At 45.2% G+C, this 16,950-nt stretch overlaps 1 protein-coding gene across 9 annotated transcripts in view; it reads right to left on the reverse strand.

Moving 5' to 3' along the window:
• Positions 1-16,950, reverse strand: part of NUB1 (negative regulator of ubiquitin like proteins 1) — a 1,721,658-nt gene that overhangs the window by 929,875 nt on the left and 774,833 nt on the right. For all 9 annotated transcript variants that reach the window (XM_069647724.1, XM_069647720.1, XM_069647723.1 and 6 more), the window contains one exon: positions 6,216-6,322. In XM_069647724.1, coding sequence (XP_069503825.1) covers positions 6,216-6,322 — 107 coding nt within the window. The remainder of the gene's footprint in view (positions 1-6,215; positions 6,323-16,950) is intronic.

Here is a 16,950-nt window from a genome sequence, read left to right on the forward strand (position 1 = left end):
TTTCCTTGTGTCCATCTCGAAAACCTAAATTAATCTGATGGCCCAATTGGCCCTATTAAGTTAGGGTTCGTTGTTTCCAAAGTCCAACATTATTAAAGATGTTACTCTAAGTCTCAGTCTTTAGCAGACAATCCATTTAGTCCACAACGTCACAAGACAGTTTAATGTTATTTCCTGAGGTGATCGTGGACCACGAGGCTTCCATGTCTTCATCAGCAGGTGCATATTGCCCAAGATATAGGGAACGTTGGTTACTGGTACCTACACAACTAATGAATAGGTGTTGTGATGACTCTATAAAAAGCCGTCAGAAGCGACAGATTGTCTTTCACAGCCTTATCGCGTCTTTGCCATAAGATTTCTTCTGTCTCCAGGAGATTCATTCTCAGTCTTAGAAATTGAGCTCTATGGTGTTGTGAAGGACTGTGAAGAAGGTAACGAGGTTGCACATTTTTATGTCGACTTACACCTAAGGCAATAGCAGAGTGCATCCTGGCTCTTTTGTCTTGGTTGATGATCCATGCCCAAGACTCAAACTTTTTCTTTGCGCATTGAGGGCGATGTATTAGCTCTGAAGTCTGTATGTCGGCTGCGTCTAAGATTTGATAAAGATGAAGCACCCAAGAATTAATTAATCCGGCTTGCTGCCATTTTTATCTTTTGCGAGAATCTGATAAGCAGGCATCGGTGAGGGTGCAAGTATTTTTTGCATTGCCGCAAGAGATTTCCACAGAACTCTGATGTAGAGGGAATTTAATCACAATTCATGTCTTAAGATAGTCATTGAAGCCGACTGCGGCAGATTCAAGATACAACGCCAAAAAAGACCCTCCAGTGTCTGCCAAGTGCCTTCGTCGATGTTCCATCCGGCCTCGCCGCCAAATGCTATGGCAGACACTACCTTTTGAAGGTAGAAAGTCAAAACCGGCATCAACGAGAATTGACCATAGTCCTTATTGAGCTTGGCACCTTGCAGTGCGAACCTTGTCATACGGGTTTTAAGATCGAGTTTCCATGGCTGTTCGCATAATGAGTTGTTAAATTGGATTCCTAGATACCTTATATAGGAGACAGAGCTAAGAATTTCCCCATCTGCCGACCACCTGAACGACTTGCCTTTGTTATTCAGGCGACCGATTGTGAGTATCTTCATTTTAGTTGGATTTATCTCGAGATCGTTAGATGAGAGATACTTGTGGAGTTTCCTAAGCATCTGCTGGAGACTGATCTGAGTTAAATCCATTAGGACCAGGTCATCTGCATAGATGATACAGTTTATAGGAACGTTATTTATTTTTGGCGAGAAGCACTGGACTTGGTTAAGATGGATGGGTAGGTCAGCCAAAAACCGTTTGAACAATTCGGCAGCCAGTGGGAACCCTTGTTTAACGCCTTTAGCAGTTTGTATAGAATCAGATAGTTTGCCGTGGTTGTTCACTCTTACTCGAATCGACGTATGTGCGTGGAGCGCCATGACTGGATCAAGTAGCTCTTCCGGGCACTTCCAGGCCTCCAATTTTAACCAAAGCATACCTCGATTTAAGCCATCAAAAGCTTGCTTCATGTCAATGAATGCCAGGAACAGTTTTTGATTTGATTTGTTCTCATCGCCTCGAGTTTTAAAGTTGTTAAGATCAAGAGGTTTGCTTAGACTCCGACTCCCTTGGTGAAACCAGTTTGGCGTATATCCGGAATCTGCCCACAGTGCCAGTTTTTGTCGCAAGTTTGCGCTAAAGATTTTGCTGATGGTATCGAGAAGCGCAACTGGGCGGTAGTTGGAAGGGTCATCCTGGCTGCCCTTCTTATAAATCGGACAACAATGGCTGTCGACCAAGAATCCGGAAGCAGTTTTGTGGTCGATATTTGATTGAACAGGATTTCGATGAAAGAAGCCCATTCTTTTGGATGCTTTTTTAGCATCACATTAGATATCAAGTCGGGACCTGATGCACGAGAATTTTTTATACCACTAATTGCTTGTTCTATATCTGCCAATGACATTTTCACGGCCCATGGTGCGCTTACCAGGTGTCATGATTCCTGCCCCTCATGTCCCCAGCCCTCCAAGATGTCAGGCTGGTGCCAGGCCATGATCACCTACATGGCCCTCAAGGGCCTCTCCATCCCTCCAAAGACCCACTTGGAGTCAGACTTGGCGCTTGTGGCACCAGTCTCACTCACTCCCATAAGATAACATTGGGGATTGGACTTTAGTGCATTGATGGGGACAAGATGGATGCCCCCACATATTTCGGTTCCCAGAACTGCATGTGCAGTCTAGTCTTTTGGGTGTGGTTCAGCCGAGAGACACCTAGGATACCCAGAGACTATTTAGCCACACCCAGGCTGAGAAACATGCTTTGTGTTTTCTGCACCTGCAGCGTGACACTCACCGTGTTTGGATCGGTCTCTAGTAGGCCTGCATCTTTCTTCTGCGCTCAGCTCCTGTAAGAACAAGAACACCGTTAGGAACAGCCTTACCTTGCGGCGCTTCTGCCCATCATTCATCGCTCCTTCTGTTCTGCGGGTCATTCCCATCCCGGCACACCGCTTCCTAAGGAAAAGGGAAAAGAACAGAAAAAAGGCATTAGTAAGCATTCAGCAAATCTTCGCTTATGTTTTAAAGACTGTACGAGCTTCAAACGCTTAACTGAACCCCAGCTGCTCTGGGGGAACTCTGTCTCCGGAACTTCTCATCCATCTGCAAGAGGGAACAGACACTCCAGGTTAGCGCGGAAACACCTAGAGGCGCCGCATACCGCGCTTACTCACCGCATTTCTTCTTCATAACTGGCATCCATGCTGAAAACGTTGCGGCACCTAAAAGACACACAAACAGAACTCAGTTCAATACAAATACGAAAGGGTCGCATCACGCTCTCACTCACCTTCAACGCTACTCATCTCGCCAGCACGTCGCAATCCCCGGACGCCTGCCATCATCTAAGGAAGGAAAGGAACGAAGTTCGAGAACTGTTCAAAAGACTCATTATACTTACCTGTCAGACTTTTGCCAGTGAAGTAACTAGGCAGCAATGAGCCTGCATCAATCAACGGGACCCTGCGCTGAAAGCAGGACGGAGAGCACACTTTCTAAGAAAACAAGGTGATGTTGTGGATCAAAGGGAGGGGTTGGACCCCGGGGAAGAAGGGGTTCAAGCACACAGAGACAATAGGGAGTTAAACTCTGCCAATCCTGTGTTTCATGCCCAGCCTCCAGTCGAGTAGACTCCAGGGAAGGGTTGGAGGTCGTAAGAGGTCAGAACAGGCTGAGTGACGTTCCCGTGGATACCAGGTGAGCGTTACACCAGGTTATTCACCACAACCGGTTCTGCTCGAGGTTTCAGAAGCACAGCAATAAAATGCTTTGCCCAGGCAGCCCCGGAAATTGGATTAATGACGACACCAGGGCTTTTGGTATTACTGACGTTCAGTAACTGCCAATTGTCTCTGGTATTTTTTGTGACCAGTAATTTCAGCATTAATCCTGCTCGAGTTTGGTCAATTATTATTGCGTGAGATTTAGCCGAGTTGCGGTACTCTCGTTATTTACTATTATAACCTCCAGACTTAGAATATTTGGAGAAAGTGCTTGAAGTGCAAATTTGGGGAAAGGTGGCCCCCTGGCGACATTTTCCTCAGCGACTTTATCACTGTATACTGTAAGACCTATTCTTTTTATTCTCCAAATAATTGAGTTCTAAGATTCACCATCTCGACCTGTACATTAAAAATATCTCCTGGGAGGGAGAATCGATGCACAAACCCTACTTGGCGTATATGGGCTTGCTCAGAAGATCATGGAGACAAGGGGAACATGTTTCCAAACTGCCCTTTAACAATTCACCATCCGCCACTGCTAACAAGTGAAACAAAAGGGTGAGAAGTTCAGATTGAGGAGAGAGCTAAGCATTAAAGAACCATGGTGAAAGGAGTCCAATTTTCAACTTCATTTCCTCAGGGGCATTCTACCTTTCCTCACATTCCCTCAGAAAATCAATGTCTCCAGAGCCCTGTTGTTCTAAAGGCATGATTACTGCAACAGCCTCTTCCTAAATCTTCCACTTTCCTCCCTTCACCCCTTCCAACTAACCCAGAAAAGGACTGCAAGACTTATCCTTGGCCTCAAGGCCAGGGACCACATCTCTCAGCCCTGGAATCTCTGCAAGGATCAAATTCAAAACCCTTTGCATCATCCACAAGGCTGTCTGGGGGCTGGTACCTCTCTATGTCCAGCTTGCCCTTCTGAAATACCGCCCAGCCAGAATCCTTCGATCCTCTGGCTCCAACTCTCTGCATATCAAACGTTTCTCCAAGCAGAGAGTGGCAGGTAGATCCCCCTCTTCGGCTAGCACCTCCCACTGGGACAGCGTCCCTCAGACTTGAGCTGGATCTCGTTAAGTTCCGGAAACTTCTCAAAACCTTCCCTTTCTCTTCATCTTTCCCTCTCCTCTCTACCTGCTGCTGTGACTGAGGCCTGGTCCCTTCACAGTCATACAGGGACCAGGGCAATTGCCGCCCTGGCCTGAATAGCACTTATCAGCACCCACCCATAGTGCTCCTTCATTATTCCACTTCACGCTCTTCTCCCCACCCACTCGCACTTGTCACCTTGTCATGCATTTGCACGGTAGGATTGTCACAAGACCAATGTAACTTTCTTTGGTGCTTGTTGTTTTCCTTTCATTTTCTCATGTCCTCCTCCCCCCTTCTTGCATTGTGGTACCTGGAAACACTTGTGTATAGGCACCTCACAAATGTCCAATGATTAAATAAAAATAAAAAGACTGAATCTTGGGGAACCATGCATTTACAAGTAGAAGGTAGGGAACAGGAGCCAGACCTGACCGGTGAATGCTCTTAAGGAGAACTTATAGGTTATCTCCGGTTTGCTGTACGGTTTTTGGAAGGAATCAGTAGGTTGTTTGCACCCAAGATGCCTAAATGGGGTGTCATTAACGTGCCCGCTAACTGCGATTAAACCCTGAAACCACCAAGCTATAAGCAGGCTAGGAGATAGACACCCTAGGACCTTTGTGAGCAGACAAGCTTTTGTTGAGAAGGTTGAAAATAAACAGGCATGCATCCAGCTCTTTTACCGCATGCACCTTTCTTATGTCCTGACTTCCCTTCTGAACCTTCTCGATCCCCCGCAACCCCCAGCCCTCCAGTTTTTTTTAAGTGCTGCAGGTGGGAAATATCTCATCTCCAGTACCTACAGTACTTGAGGAATCCCCCCGTTCCCTGACCAATCTTTCCAGTTGAAATGAGAACAGGATTTAAATACTGTCTTTGGAGATGAGCAATGGACCAAACCTTTACCCTATGCTCGATAAGGTCTCCCTCAATTATCGCCACAAATGGATCCAAGTCAAGATCAATCACAGGGACTTCCTCACACCTGTCTGACGCAGCCTGTTAGTAATGGGTCTGTTTACGAATGGGCCTGGATTTGTTTGTAAGCCTGTTTTATCAACACTCAAAAATAAACCTAACCACTAACATGACTCCTGTGTATGACTTCGTGAGATCAACCACTGTACATGCTTGGGCACAAAAGTCACTTCCTTTTGTGGGCATTGTTTCTGTTTGAGAGGACATACCTGTAAATGTAAACACATAACCCAATTATGTACAACAACTGGTTAGAGGGAATGGGCAGATGTTTCTGCAGATGTGTGAAAGGGTATGGTTGACAAAACAAGTATGATATTTTGGGCCTTTAGGTATATTACTTGAACTTTTAAATCAATGTGCAAGCATTCTTGAACTTTCTGAATGTACATTAAAATGTGCTACATGAAAGTGCATCATCAATGATCGAGTGGGTATACTTCTTTTTGTGAACAAGAGAATCAGGTGATGTTCATGAAAGTGATTATTTCTAGAAGCTGTGCCATGTGCTACTTTGCCGACAATTGTTTAAACAACGTTTTTAACTGTGGTTGTCTCTGTTGCTAAAAAAATGAAACCGGATATAAGAAAGGGATACATTGGAAGAAAATGGAAAAATGGGCACATAATATAAAAACGAAATCACAGTAATTCTCATTGCACTTGTTAAAATCGAAGACAAATAATTTTAATATTATCAACATTCAAAGATCCATCATCAACCACATGGTTGAAAGAACATTGAAGTTTTTTTATCCATATGCTTATGACCTCAAATAGTTTATGACTAAGCATGATTAAATATTCAAAATCTCTCCTACCAGAAGTGTTTATCAGCATCCAATAAAAATGGCAGTGCTATGGCACACTCTGTTCTCTTTAGGAATGCTCGTCCTTTTTCATGATACCCCATGGCCAGCATGAGAGCCTACAAGCAAAACATGGACAAAATCATGAAAAATTAGGAACATGAAAAAATAGCACATGTAACGTTTAGCAGATTTCTAATCTTGCATAAGTATTTGCATAAAGAAACTTAACAATTCCCAGTACACAATTCGTCAAAACAGGTTAATGCATTACATATTTACTTTAATCATATCTTCTATGAGAAGCCCGTACATCTTCATGAATGCATGTTTATTAGGTAAAGTCAAGGCCAAGTTACGGATCGAAGTATCCAGTTTTATCCTTCGTGTGGAAACAAACACACTGCAAGACTTACTGCGGCATCTTCAAGTGTGGAAATATACATTCGTACATCGCATTTGGGAGAAGGTTGGTGGGATTCATATTCTGGAATTGACAGGAGTTTATGAGAATGTGAGCTCTCAGAGTGGGAAGGGGCTGTCTGCACTGTTACTGGTAGAGTTCAAATAAACAAAGGAAACCTACTGGTATGTCAGTCTATCCAAGAGGTGGGAAAGGAAAGCAACATTTTGGCGATGGGCATGCGTAATCTAAGTGAGCACGGTCTGCACCGAGGACCGCCGCAGATGGCGTCCATCGAGCCCACACCATGGCAAGTGCCAGTTCAAGTGTAGGAAAATATAATATATTTGCACCGAGGGATTTGAAAAATATATATGTAGAATAGTCCATTTGAGCCAAGTCACACATTCCACAATGCCACCTTGTAGCCATCGCTGGAAGTTCACCTCCAGTTCCGCGCCACATGAGCAAGGCATTGTGGGTATGCAATTAAGCTCAATTCAAACCTTTTTCTCCAGGAAATTCTCTCTCTCTTGGAGGGTAGTGCTACTTATACATTGTGGCTCGAAACTGGAGGTGAACTTCCAACAATGGCTGCTAGGTGGCATTGTGGAATGTTTGACTTGTCTCAAGTGGAGAGAGAGAGACAGAGAGAGAGAGAGAGAGAGAGAGAGAGAGAGAGAGAGAGAGAGAGAGAGAGAGAGAGAGAGAGAGAGAGAGAGAGAGAGAGAGAGAGAGAGTGTGTGTGCGTGTGCGCGCTATGATGGCAGAAAAAACAGAGGGACCTCGACTTCTGAAGGACCATGGGTACAATAGACATCACACAAGGGATAGTATTACAAGCACACCCAGTTGACGTCCCTTTTCGAATTTAGAAAATAAGTCATGCAATAATATATATATTTCTGATGCTTGTATCTGCTTAGATTCACATGCTATGTATAGGTAGACATCTGGGGGTAGCCGTGAAGTATTACATTTTTTGTTTTCGAAACTCGAAAAAGGACCTTCACGCGTCTAAGTTCCTCAGATGGTTTTGTTTCTGGCGAGAGGTAGCATGAAGTGCAGCATGAGTACAGATGTAATAAAGCACATAAGAGTAGATAAAGCCAGAAAACATCTATGCACCTTCTACTCCACAGGGGAGGAAGGGTGGGCGCATGTGAATCTAAGCAGATACAAGCATCAGACATTACAGTGAGTCATGTATCCCTTCTGAGGCTTGTGGATCTGTTTAGATCACATGCTATGCATAGATTAGCAAGCAGTGTCTGGAAAAGGTGGTGGGTTGTGAGAAAGTGCCGCGGCAAAATGATGTTTTAGCACGGCTTGTCCCACACCTGTGAATCTGCTTTAGAATGTGTGTCAATGCAGTAATGCTCACTAAAAGTCTGTACGGAACTCTGTGCAGCTGCTTTGCAAGTGGCGTCCAGCAGGACGTTTGCAATAAAGGCCCAAGTAGCCCCTGTACCATGGGGAAGAGTGAGCTCTTTGTGTTAAAGGCAGAGTTTTGTTTGATAGGGAGTAGCAGAGCTGTATGCATTTCACTATCCATCTGGAGATAACGTTTCTTGAAACGTTATCGCCTTCCCTGCCAGGTGCTATGGAGAAAAACAGTTGGTCTGTTCTTCTTAGCGGTTTTGTCTTATTTACATAGTAAAGAATCGCTCTGCTTACCTCTAGTGTATGGAGGTTTTTCTCAGCCGAGCTTGAAAGGTTTTGAAAGAAGGTGGGTAGTTCAACGGACTAGTTAACATGGAAATTGATTATGAACTTAGGTGAAAACATAGGTTGTGTTCTTAGTACTAACTTGTCTTTGTGGATAACAAAGAAAGGGTTTTGCACTGACAAAGCTTGTAGTTCACTGACTCTTCTTATGGAGGTGATGGCCACCAGCAAAACCGTTTTCTATGTTGGGTGTTTAAGGCTGGATTTGTGTATAGGCTCAAAAGGAGGATTTATGAGCTTTGCGAGTACCACATTTCGATCCCACCCATGGAGAATAGAGCTGATAGGTGAACTTTGATGGAGTTGAATACTAGGCCAGAGTCTAGTAAGTGGAGCATGTAATGAAGCATTTGTGATGGAGTACATTCGATAGGGTTTACATTTTTCGACTGGCACCATATTACAAATCTTTTCCATTTGTTAAAGTAACAGAGTCTGGTGTTTGGTTTATGTGTCTCTTTGAGGATCTGGGATATTTTGACCCCTTCTGATATGCCCCACTGCATCACTATACAAATGGGGAAAGAAACAGCCAAAAATTGATGCGCTAACCCCTGTGCGCGCAAAAATCTGTAAAACTGCGTTGGGTCACAACCACAAAAGGCTGCACACCCCTGCCACACACAGTCAAAGTGGGTGTGAAAAAAGAATTCTCACTGCAGGAGCATGCCAGTGGGTGCTGTTACATTTAACATGAAGCAAGGCCGCAGAATTGGGCTAAAAACCGAAAATGCCTGTTAAAATGCAGCTTTGCAACCTTCAAAGTGATGTTTTGGCGCTAGATCCATTCATTTTCCAGTGAACCATTGAATTATAAGGGTACTGAAATAACAGATCATCCAGGTGGCTCAGAGGAGCTGGGCCTCATTGACTGACTGCAGCTAAGAAACATATCTCATGAAAAACAGCCCAGCAACATTTGTTTTCAGTTCCACAGGAATAATGCAGCTAAAAATGGCAACAGGTAACAATTTCAGCTGTGCAGAGAACTCCAAGCAAGGTCTGGATACATACCTACGGACTGCAAACAAATCCCAGCACTTAAGGGAAGAACTGGTGCTGAATAAAATGTATGTGCTGCAGAGTAAAATCTGATGTAAAAGACTCAGTTTTATATGCTATTTCAGGAAGAAAGTGCAAAATCGTCTGTTTAAAAGCATGTTTTTGTTGAAAGGCCTAATTCTTTAAATGTCAAAATCAACCTCTAAGCTGTGTTCACTTATATGTTTTAATGAAAGATGTAGGTAACTTAAAGTCAAAACCCAGTCTTGAGTTAATTAAAATATTTAATTTTGAGCTGACAGCTTCAGCCTGGGAATGATTGACACCTCACTACTGGCAGGAAAGGATTAATTGCTGCTGGGAGGTTTTCGCATAATCTTGACAAAGGACTCATCAGACTTTTGTCTGGGACTCAGCTGAAGACAATGGCAGGCTTGAACACTCATCCCCACAGGGGAGAGGCAGGAAACTTCCCTCACAAGGAGGAGGACCCACACCCTGATCAAAGGAATTTGACTGCTGTTGCCAGCTGAATGCAAAGTAAAATGAAACTGCTAAGGATTTTTTGGTGGTTAAATGGCTATTTGTAATTAAGTTTTAAAAATCTGTAACTTGGCCACATGAAAGAAAACAAATCTAAAAGTTGGTAGTTGCAAATCTAATGTTATGCTCTTTCTTTGAAGACGTGAGTGAACCTTGTACTACATAAGGAACACAAGTTATATTGAAACACTAATTGCGCCAAGACTATTGATGTGACAAATCTAATATTGTACACCTGTGTTCTAGGGGTGATTGCACAGATATCTACCGAATTAGGAATTGTTAGGCCAAATCTCTATGATTAAAATTAACAAAATTCCACAGAAAGACAAAGCCAGCTCTCACTGACATGGGAATTGGACGTAAAGGTAACCCACAACATATATAATGTATGTGTCCGATTTTATTAGAGGGTATAATTATAGAAATGTGTATTTGTGGGAAGTTTAAATTGTGGTCCAAATAACTGTGGGAGTTCCCAAGTCACATCATAAAATATGACCGCTCTTTCTGGCTTCCAACCAGAAAAAGGTAAGTGCCTTTGACCTATCACAGCCGTGTGGGTGTGGATTGCAATTCTGCCCCTACCATAAACTGAGTGATGTCACTTGGCAGGATAAATAAGGGAACTTCACCACACACAGACACACTGATTCCAGACTCCAGTCCGATTTCCGTGCGATGCCCTGTTCCAGAATTCTTCATCTTGTCTTGATCCAGACTACTTTGCAAAACCAAGGCCAGCAGCATTTGCTGAACTCTTTTCAGCTATGCCCAAATCCTGAAACCATCCCAAAAACTTCAGGGAAATAATTCTGATCCAGTCTGACTTGCTACCAGTCATGCTTGCCTGCTGAAACTCTCCATCCCGCTAATCTACAGTGTCCAGAAGGGCCAATCCAATCCAGTCTGAGGTGCAGTCCAATTGACCAGAACCGCCCAGCTCACCATCCCGCCAGAAGTGCCCCGCTGCCTGTAGACCTGATCCGTGATGACCAGAATCTGACGGTCCAATGTTAATTTACAGTGGACTCTAAGTATAAACAGAAACCATAGTAACCCATAGTATATTTGCCTTGTCCTACCCAAAGAGGTGCTGGGGTTCGTTTCCGCACACCACTCTGGAGCTTACTGTGTTTCAAAATGGTAACCAGCCTGAATACCCTAGTTTAGAGCATAATTGTCATTGTAAAAACTGATTTCTGTTTCCATTTTTGCGCCTTTATTTTCAAAAACACCTTTCATTCAAACTTGCATAACTTCTTCAATTTTATAGCTAGAGACTTAATTTCAACTCTGAGTTAAACCTAAGACATTTAGCTACATTCACAACAGATGCCCGCAATTGACCCGTTTTTATTAAAAATCGCATATTGAAATTTAGGTGGGAATTTGTAATTCTGCAAAAGTTTTACATGTGTGTTTTCCCATTCAAAGTATTTCCAACCTCCCATTCTGATTTAAAAAGTGTACTGTTGCTCATCTTGTAGCTAATGTTTGTTAGGACCTATTCAGTGTTGTTCCCATAGGAATTTTTTATCAATTTAAGGATTTTTGCACACTTTACATTGTTTCACATAGCCAGTTTCAACTGTCATTTAAAAGTGTAAATTTCCAAAAGCGTTTTTCTCTCTTGCTTGGGGAGGGAAGATTATATTCAAACTCTATACACTGTTCTTACATTCCTGAATACCTGCTGGTTCCTTACATCTGTGTAGAATTGCTCATGTGTGAATTAAGAACTTTGCAGGGGGAAATCCTAACCTAAGCGCTATCTTTTCAAACCAGCCAAAACTGTTCTTTTCTCTGTGTGTTACATTCTGTGTTGCTAAAAAGTGAATTCACTGAATTACCTACTCTCTGAATTGTTTTGTCACCACATTGGTGATTGCTGCCCCATATATTAATTTATGTTTGATTTGACTTTAAATAAATAAATAAATAAATAAATAAATAAATATTTACCTTTGCCAACCAGCCTGATTCCTGGTCCATTGTGACCTGGGGGGTATTTTGAGAAGGGTGTGATATGAGTGGTATATCACTCAGAATATTGAACCTATAGACACAATAAATAAGTATTTAATTTGTGCATTGCATGCTAGGCGAGACCCGGGTGTATTGCCTGATTGAAATCCTTAACAAGGATTTACATACACCTTTGAGGTAATTTTAAATGACCAAACTCTATGACTTCAGGAGCCAAGCTGCCAAGTTCAAAGATTGAGGATGTGGGTGCAACGTTATCCCCCCTGTTGGGTGAGCATGTTCAAGGGGCACCAGAGTTTGATAGGATCGCACATCGCCAGTTTGCTCAGATGCAGAAACCAAGGTTGTCTCGCCCACATAGGAGCCAGCAGGAACAGAGTTACTTGTTAACGGTGCATCTTGTTCACTATCCTTCTCAGGAGCGTTATTGGGGGGTGGGGGGGACAGTGTAAGCAAAGTTCCCTGACCAGCTCATATACAGTGCGTTCCCCTTGGAACTGGGTTGTGGAAACCTGGATGCAAAGTCTTGGAATTGTGTGTTTAGGCTTGTGGCGAACAAGTCCAAAGGAGGATAGCCACAGAAGCAAAAGATATTGTTATACATTTCTCTGCTGAGCTGCCACTCCTGCTCTTCGTGTAAAGGATCACTGCTTAGCGAGTCTGCTAGAGAATGGAGTTCCCCTGCAACGTGAAGACAATAGGAACATGTTCTGCTGGAGTGCTCACTTCCACATTTTCTGGGCTTGACTGGACAGACTTGCAGAGTGTGTGCCTCCCTACTTGTTTATGTAAAACATGGCAGTGGTGCCATCTGTGAGGACTTGTACTGTTTGACCTGTTAGATGCATTTGAAAGGCTTGTAGGGCCCCAAGCACTGCTAGCAGCTCCAAAAGCTTTATGTGATTCTGGGCTGTGATCTGCGTCCACAGGCCATGCTCTGTGTGGTGAAAGTAATGGGCTCCCCACCCGGTGAGTGATGCGGCTGTTGTAACAATCGCTTGCACTGTAGGGTTGTGAAATGGTTTTCCTTTTAACAGATTTTCCTTTGTCCACCAGCATAGCGCTTGAACTTGGGTTAGCGAAACAATCACTAGATCGTCCCACTGTCTGCTTGCTTGAGACCACTGTTTCGCTAACCATCTTGCATTGGGCGCATGGGCAACCGTGCCTGCGGAACCAGGTAAATGCATGAAGCCATCATACCGAGCAAGTGCAATGAGTTGCATACGGTTATTTGGAGACCGGCTAGATAATGAGGTATTTGCAGCAGTATGTTTTGCACTCTTTCGTTTGACGGAAACACTGCCTCTCTCCCTTCTTTATGATAGCTTCTAAGAACTGTGTAGTTTTGCTTCGAACGAGACTTGATTCTTTCTCGTTGATTGAGAATCCCAAATGGAACAGAAGATTGATTGTTCTTTGGGTATGCTGCTTGCAAATTTGAGGGGATTCCCCTGTTATCAGCGAGTCATCCAGATAAGGGTACACTGAGATTGATTCTCTGCGTAGATGTGTCGCCACTACCGCTAGTACCTTGGTGAAAACTGTTTGATCAGAGGCAATGCCAAAGGTAGCACCTTCAATTGGTAGTGTTGATTTGCTATTTTGAAGCCCAGGAATCTTCTGTACGCTGAGAACATTGAAATATGAAGGTATGCATCTTTCATATCAAAGGTTGCCATGTAGTTCCCCTGTTTCAGCAGTGGGATTACTTCCTGTACAGTTGACACACAGAATTTTTGTGGCTTGACATAAGTGTTTGCAGGGCACAGGTCTAGGACAGGGCGCATCGTTAGGTTTTTCTTGGGCACAAGGAAGTACATTGAATGAGGTTTAAGTTACTCACCTTTAACTATAGTTCTCCAGCATGGGTCTTCACATTCTCATGAATATTCCCAGCGTCAGGCTGTGAATCCTCGGTTAAAGAAAAAACTGTTTCACTTTCACTTAAAAACTGTATTTCTACTCTAAACTAATCACTGTCCTCAGGGTCATACTGCTCCCATCCAATGACAGTTCTCTCCCTAAGCCACTTCTCTGGCAGCCATCTTCAGATTTGGGAAGCACGTAAAGTGGCAGTATGACCAAGAAGAGCCACAGAGGGAGGGTTCACATGTGAATCCATGCCAAACCCACGATGGAGAACAATAGTTACAGGTAAGTAACTTAAACCTCCTCCAGCATGGGGTCTGGCATGGATTCACATATACATAGCAGTACAACATTACACAACCAAGGGAGCTAGCAAGGCTCAACAGAAGCAATTAATTCTTACCTCCGGTAGAGTCTCACCTCAAGTGAACAGGTTACGTAGCACTGCTTGGCCGACTCTGGACCCCTCTCTGGAATCCCTGTTGACGCAGTAGAACTTTGTGAAGGTATGCGTGGACCTCCACGTAGCAGCCCTGCAGATGTCCAGCAGGGGCACACCAGACAAGAACACCGTCGTCGCAGCGATCATTCTGTCTGAGTGGGCTCTGGCACAGCCAGTTCATCAACCAATGGCGGTGCATGATGCAGCCGGAGTGCCACCTTGAAATGGAAGCCTTGGACAAAGCCTTGGACAAAGCCTTCCCATGGTTCACAGGACCAGAGTTCACAAACAGTTGTGGTCTTCCGAAATCTATTTGTGCATGTCACGTAGAACTTCAGGGCAGAAAGTGAAAGGCCCTTTACGCTGGCGACAAAGGTTTTGGGGAAAAAACAGGCAACACAAAGGCTTGTTGAGGTTGAATTCTGACAGAACCTGTCGGCATGAAAGAGGGGTATGTAGCACCACCCTTGATTTGTGGAAAGTCAGGTATAGTTGCTTGTAGAATAGGGTCCGGATCTCACTTACCCTCCTGGCAGAGGTGATGGACACAAGGAAAGCCGTTTTCCATGAGAGGAGCCCACATGAGCCTTGTCAGAACCATGTTGAGTTCCCACGCTGGGGCAGGAGCCTTCAAGGGCGCGAAAGATCGGAAAAAGGTCCTTTGAGAAACTCCTTGACGAGTCGGTGGGACCAAAGTGAAGAGCTTCCTGGAGACCTGCTGTAGCGGGAGATAGCTGCCAGATGTACCTTGATAGAGGTGTGGGCCAGTCCAGACTTGGCCAAGGATAGCAAGTATGGCAGGATCTGCAGGGTTGTGACACTTAGAGGGGTAGTCTTCTGAGACTGCCACTTGTGATCGCAGCACTTCAAGGTTGACAACGCCCTGGCGAGGACATCCCTGCAGACCGCAGGGAACTCATATCCTCCAAACTCTAGAGCTGCAGGAGCCATGCCCTCAGGGTTCAGCGATCCTGGGTCGTGATGCAGGATTGCACCTCCTTCTCCATTGAGAAGATCCGGAACCACCAGCAGTTTGACCGGAGGCGACGCGGACAAGCTGAGAAGGTCTGGATACCTAATCTGCCTCAGCCATGCCGGGGAGATGAGTACCATCTTGCATGAACACTGCTTGAGTGTGTTGATGACTCATAGAAGGACAGGCAAAGGAGGAAACACGTACATAAACAGCCCTTCCAATGGGAAGGAGAACACGTCCCCCAGACTCCTTGGTTGGTGGATTCTGCTGGCAAACTGCCGCCGTCACAAATAAATTGATCAGAGGCCTGCCCCACTTGACGAATAGGCGGTCCACCTGATCCTGACGAAGCTCCCACTCGTGACAGGAGCGCAGTTCCCTGCTGAGGGAGTCTGCAATGGGGTTCTTGACTCCTGCAAGGTGGAGAGGGACGAGGAACATCCCCTGTCCGACGGCCAAGCAGCCACAAGTTCTGCGCTTCTTTGGAGAGCACTGGGGATTGAGTGCCCCCCTGCTGCCTGATGTAGAACATGGTGGTGGTGTTGTCCATGAAGATCCTCACCACCTTGCCTTTCAGAGATGGTGGGCTTGAGGGCCCAGAACACTAGCCGTAGCTCTGGGATGTTGATATGAAGATTCTTCTCCTCCGGCAGCCACAGGACTGTGGCGTTCAGACGTCCAATGTGCGCTCCCCAGCCTTCCATGGAGGCGTCCGTGGCGACAGTCTCCTGGTATTGGGGTGGGGCGTTTGAAATCCTGTGCCTTGGGCGATGTTGGAGCGGATGCCCCACCAGCCTATCGAGAGAGATCTTGTCCGTGAAGCTTCCCAAAGAGCTGTATCCAGTGGGTGTCTAGGAATTCCTGCAGGGGTTGCATCTGCAACCTGCAGAGCCGAACGAGTTAGATGCAGGACATCATGCCCAGTAATGACATGATGGCCTGCATCATGGTTGGCTTAGTCGACGACAGCCATTGCACCTTCCCTTGAATGGCCGCTAACTTCTCCTCCGAAGGTGACGCCAGGCAAGACACTGTATTGAATATGGTGACTAGGAACAGCGCGTTCTGTGAAGGCATTAAGCAGGACTTTGGATAGTTGACAGAGAATCCTAGATCAGTCAGCAGCCGGACTGTCATCTCCCTGTGTCTGTTGGCCAGCTCCCACGAGCTGGCAGGGATCAGTCAGTCGTCCAGGTATGGGTATGTGTATGCCCTGTAGACGTAGATGGGCAGCCACTGGTGCCAAGTATTTCGTGAATACTCTCGGGTCCAACTTCAAGCCAAAAGGTACAGCCTTGAACTGGAAGTGCTGTCCTGCACCACGAAATGTAGAAATGTCTGATGTTTCTTGTGAATGGGGACGTGGAAGTAGGCGTCTTCCAGGTCCAAAAACCTCAAGAAGTCTCCTCTTTCCAGCCAAGCACGTGTTGCAACATGACTATACTGAACTTTTGGGACTTTAGGTATTTGTTCAGACGTTGTAGGTCTAGGATGGGCCTCCAGTCCCCTGTCTTCTTTCTGAACAGAAAGCATCTGGAATAGACTCTGGAGCCCTGGAGCTGTTGGGGAACTAGCTCTATTGCCCCATTTCACATCATGGACCGTACCTCTTCCAGGAGCTGAGGGATGAGCTGCTCCTGACGGGTAACCAGAGGGATCCACGGACACCTGCGTTGAAACTCCAGGGTGTGTCCTTGGGCGAGAGCGTCCAGCACCATCTGTCCGTGGTGATCTTTCTCCACTCGTTGACTAACCTCGTCAGCGGCCTGCCACCGACCAGGGTGCATGGGTT

The sequence above is a fragment of the Ambystoma mexicanum genome, chromosome 2q (genome assembly GCF_040938575.1).
Source record: "Ambystoma mexicanum isolate Mex_15411 chromosome 2q, UKY_AmexF1_1, whole genome shotgun sequence".
NCBI lineage: Eukaryota > Metazoa > Chordata > Amphibia > Caudata > Ambystomatidae > Ambystoma > Ambystoma mexicanum.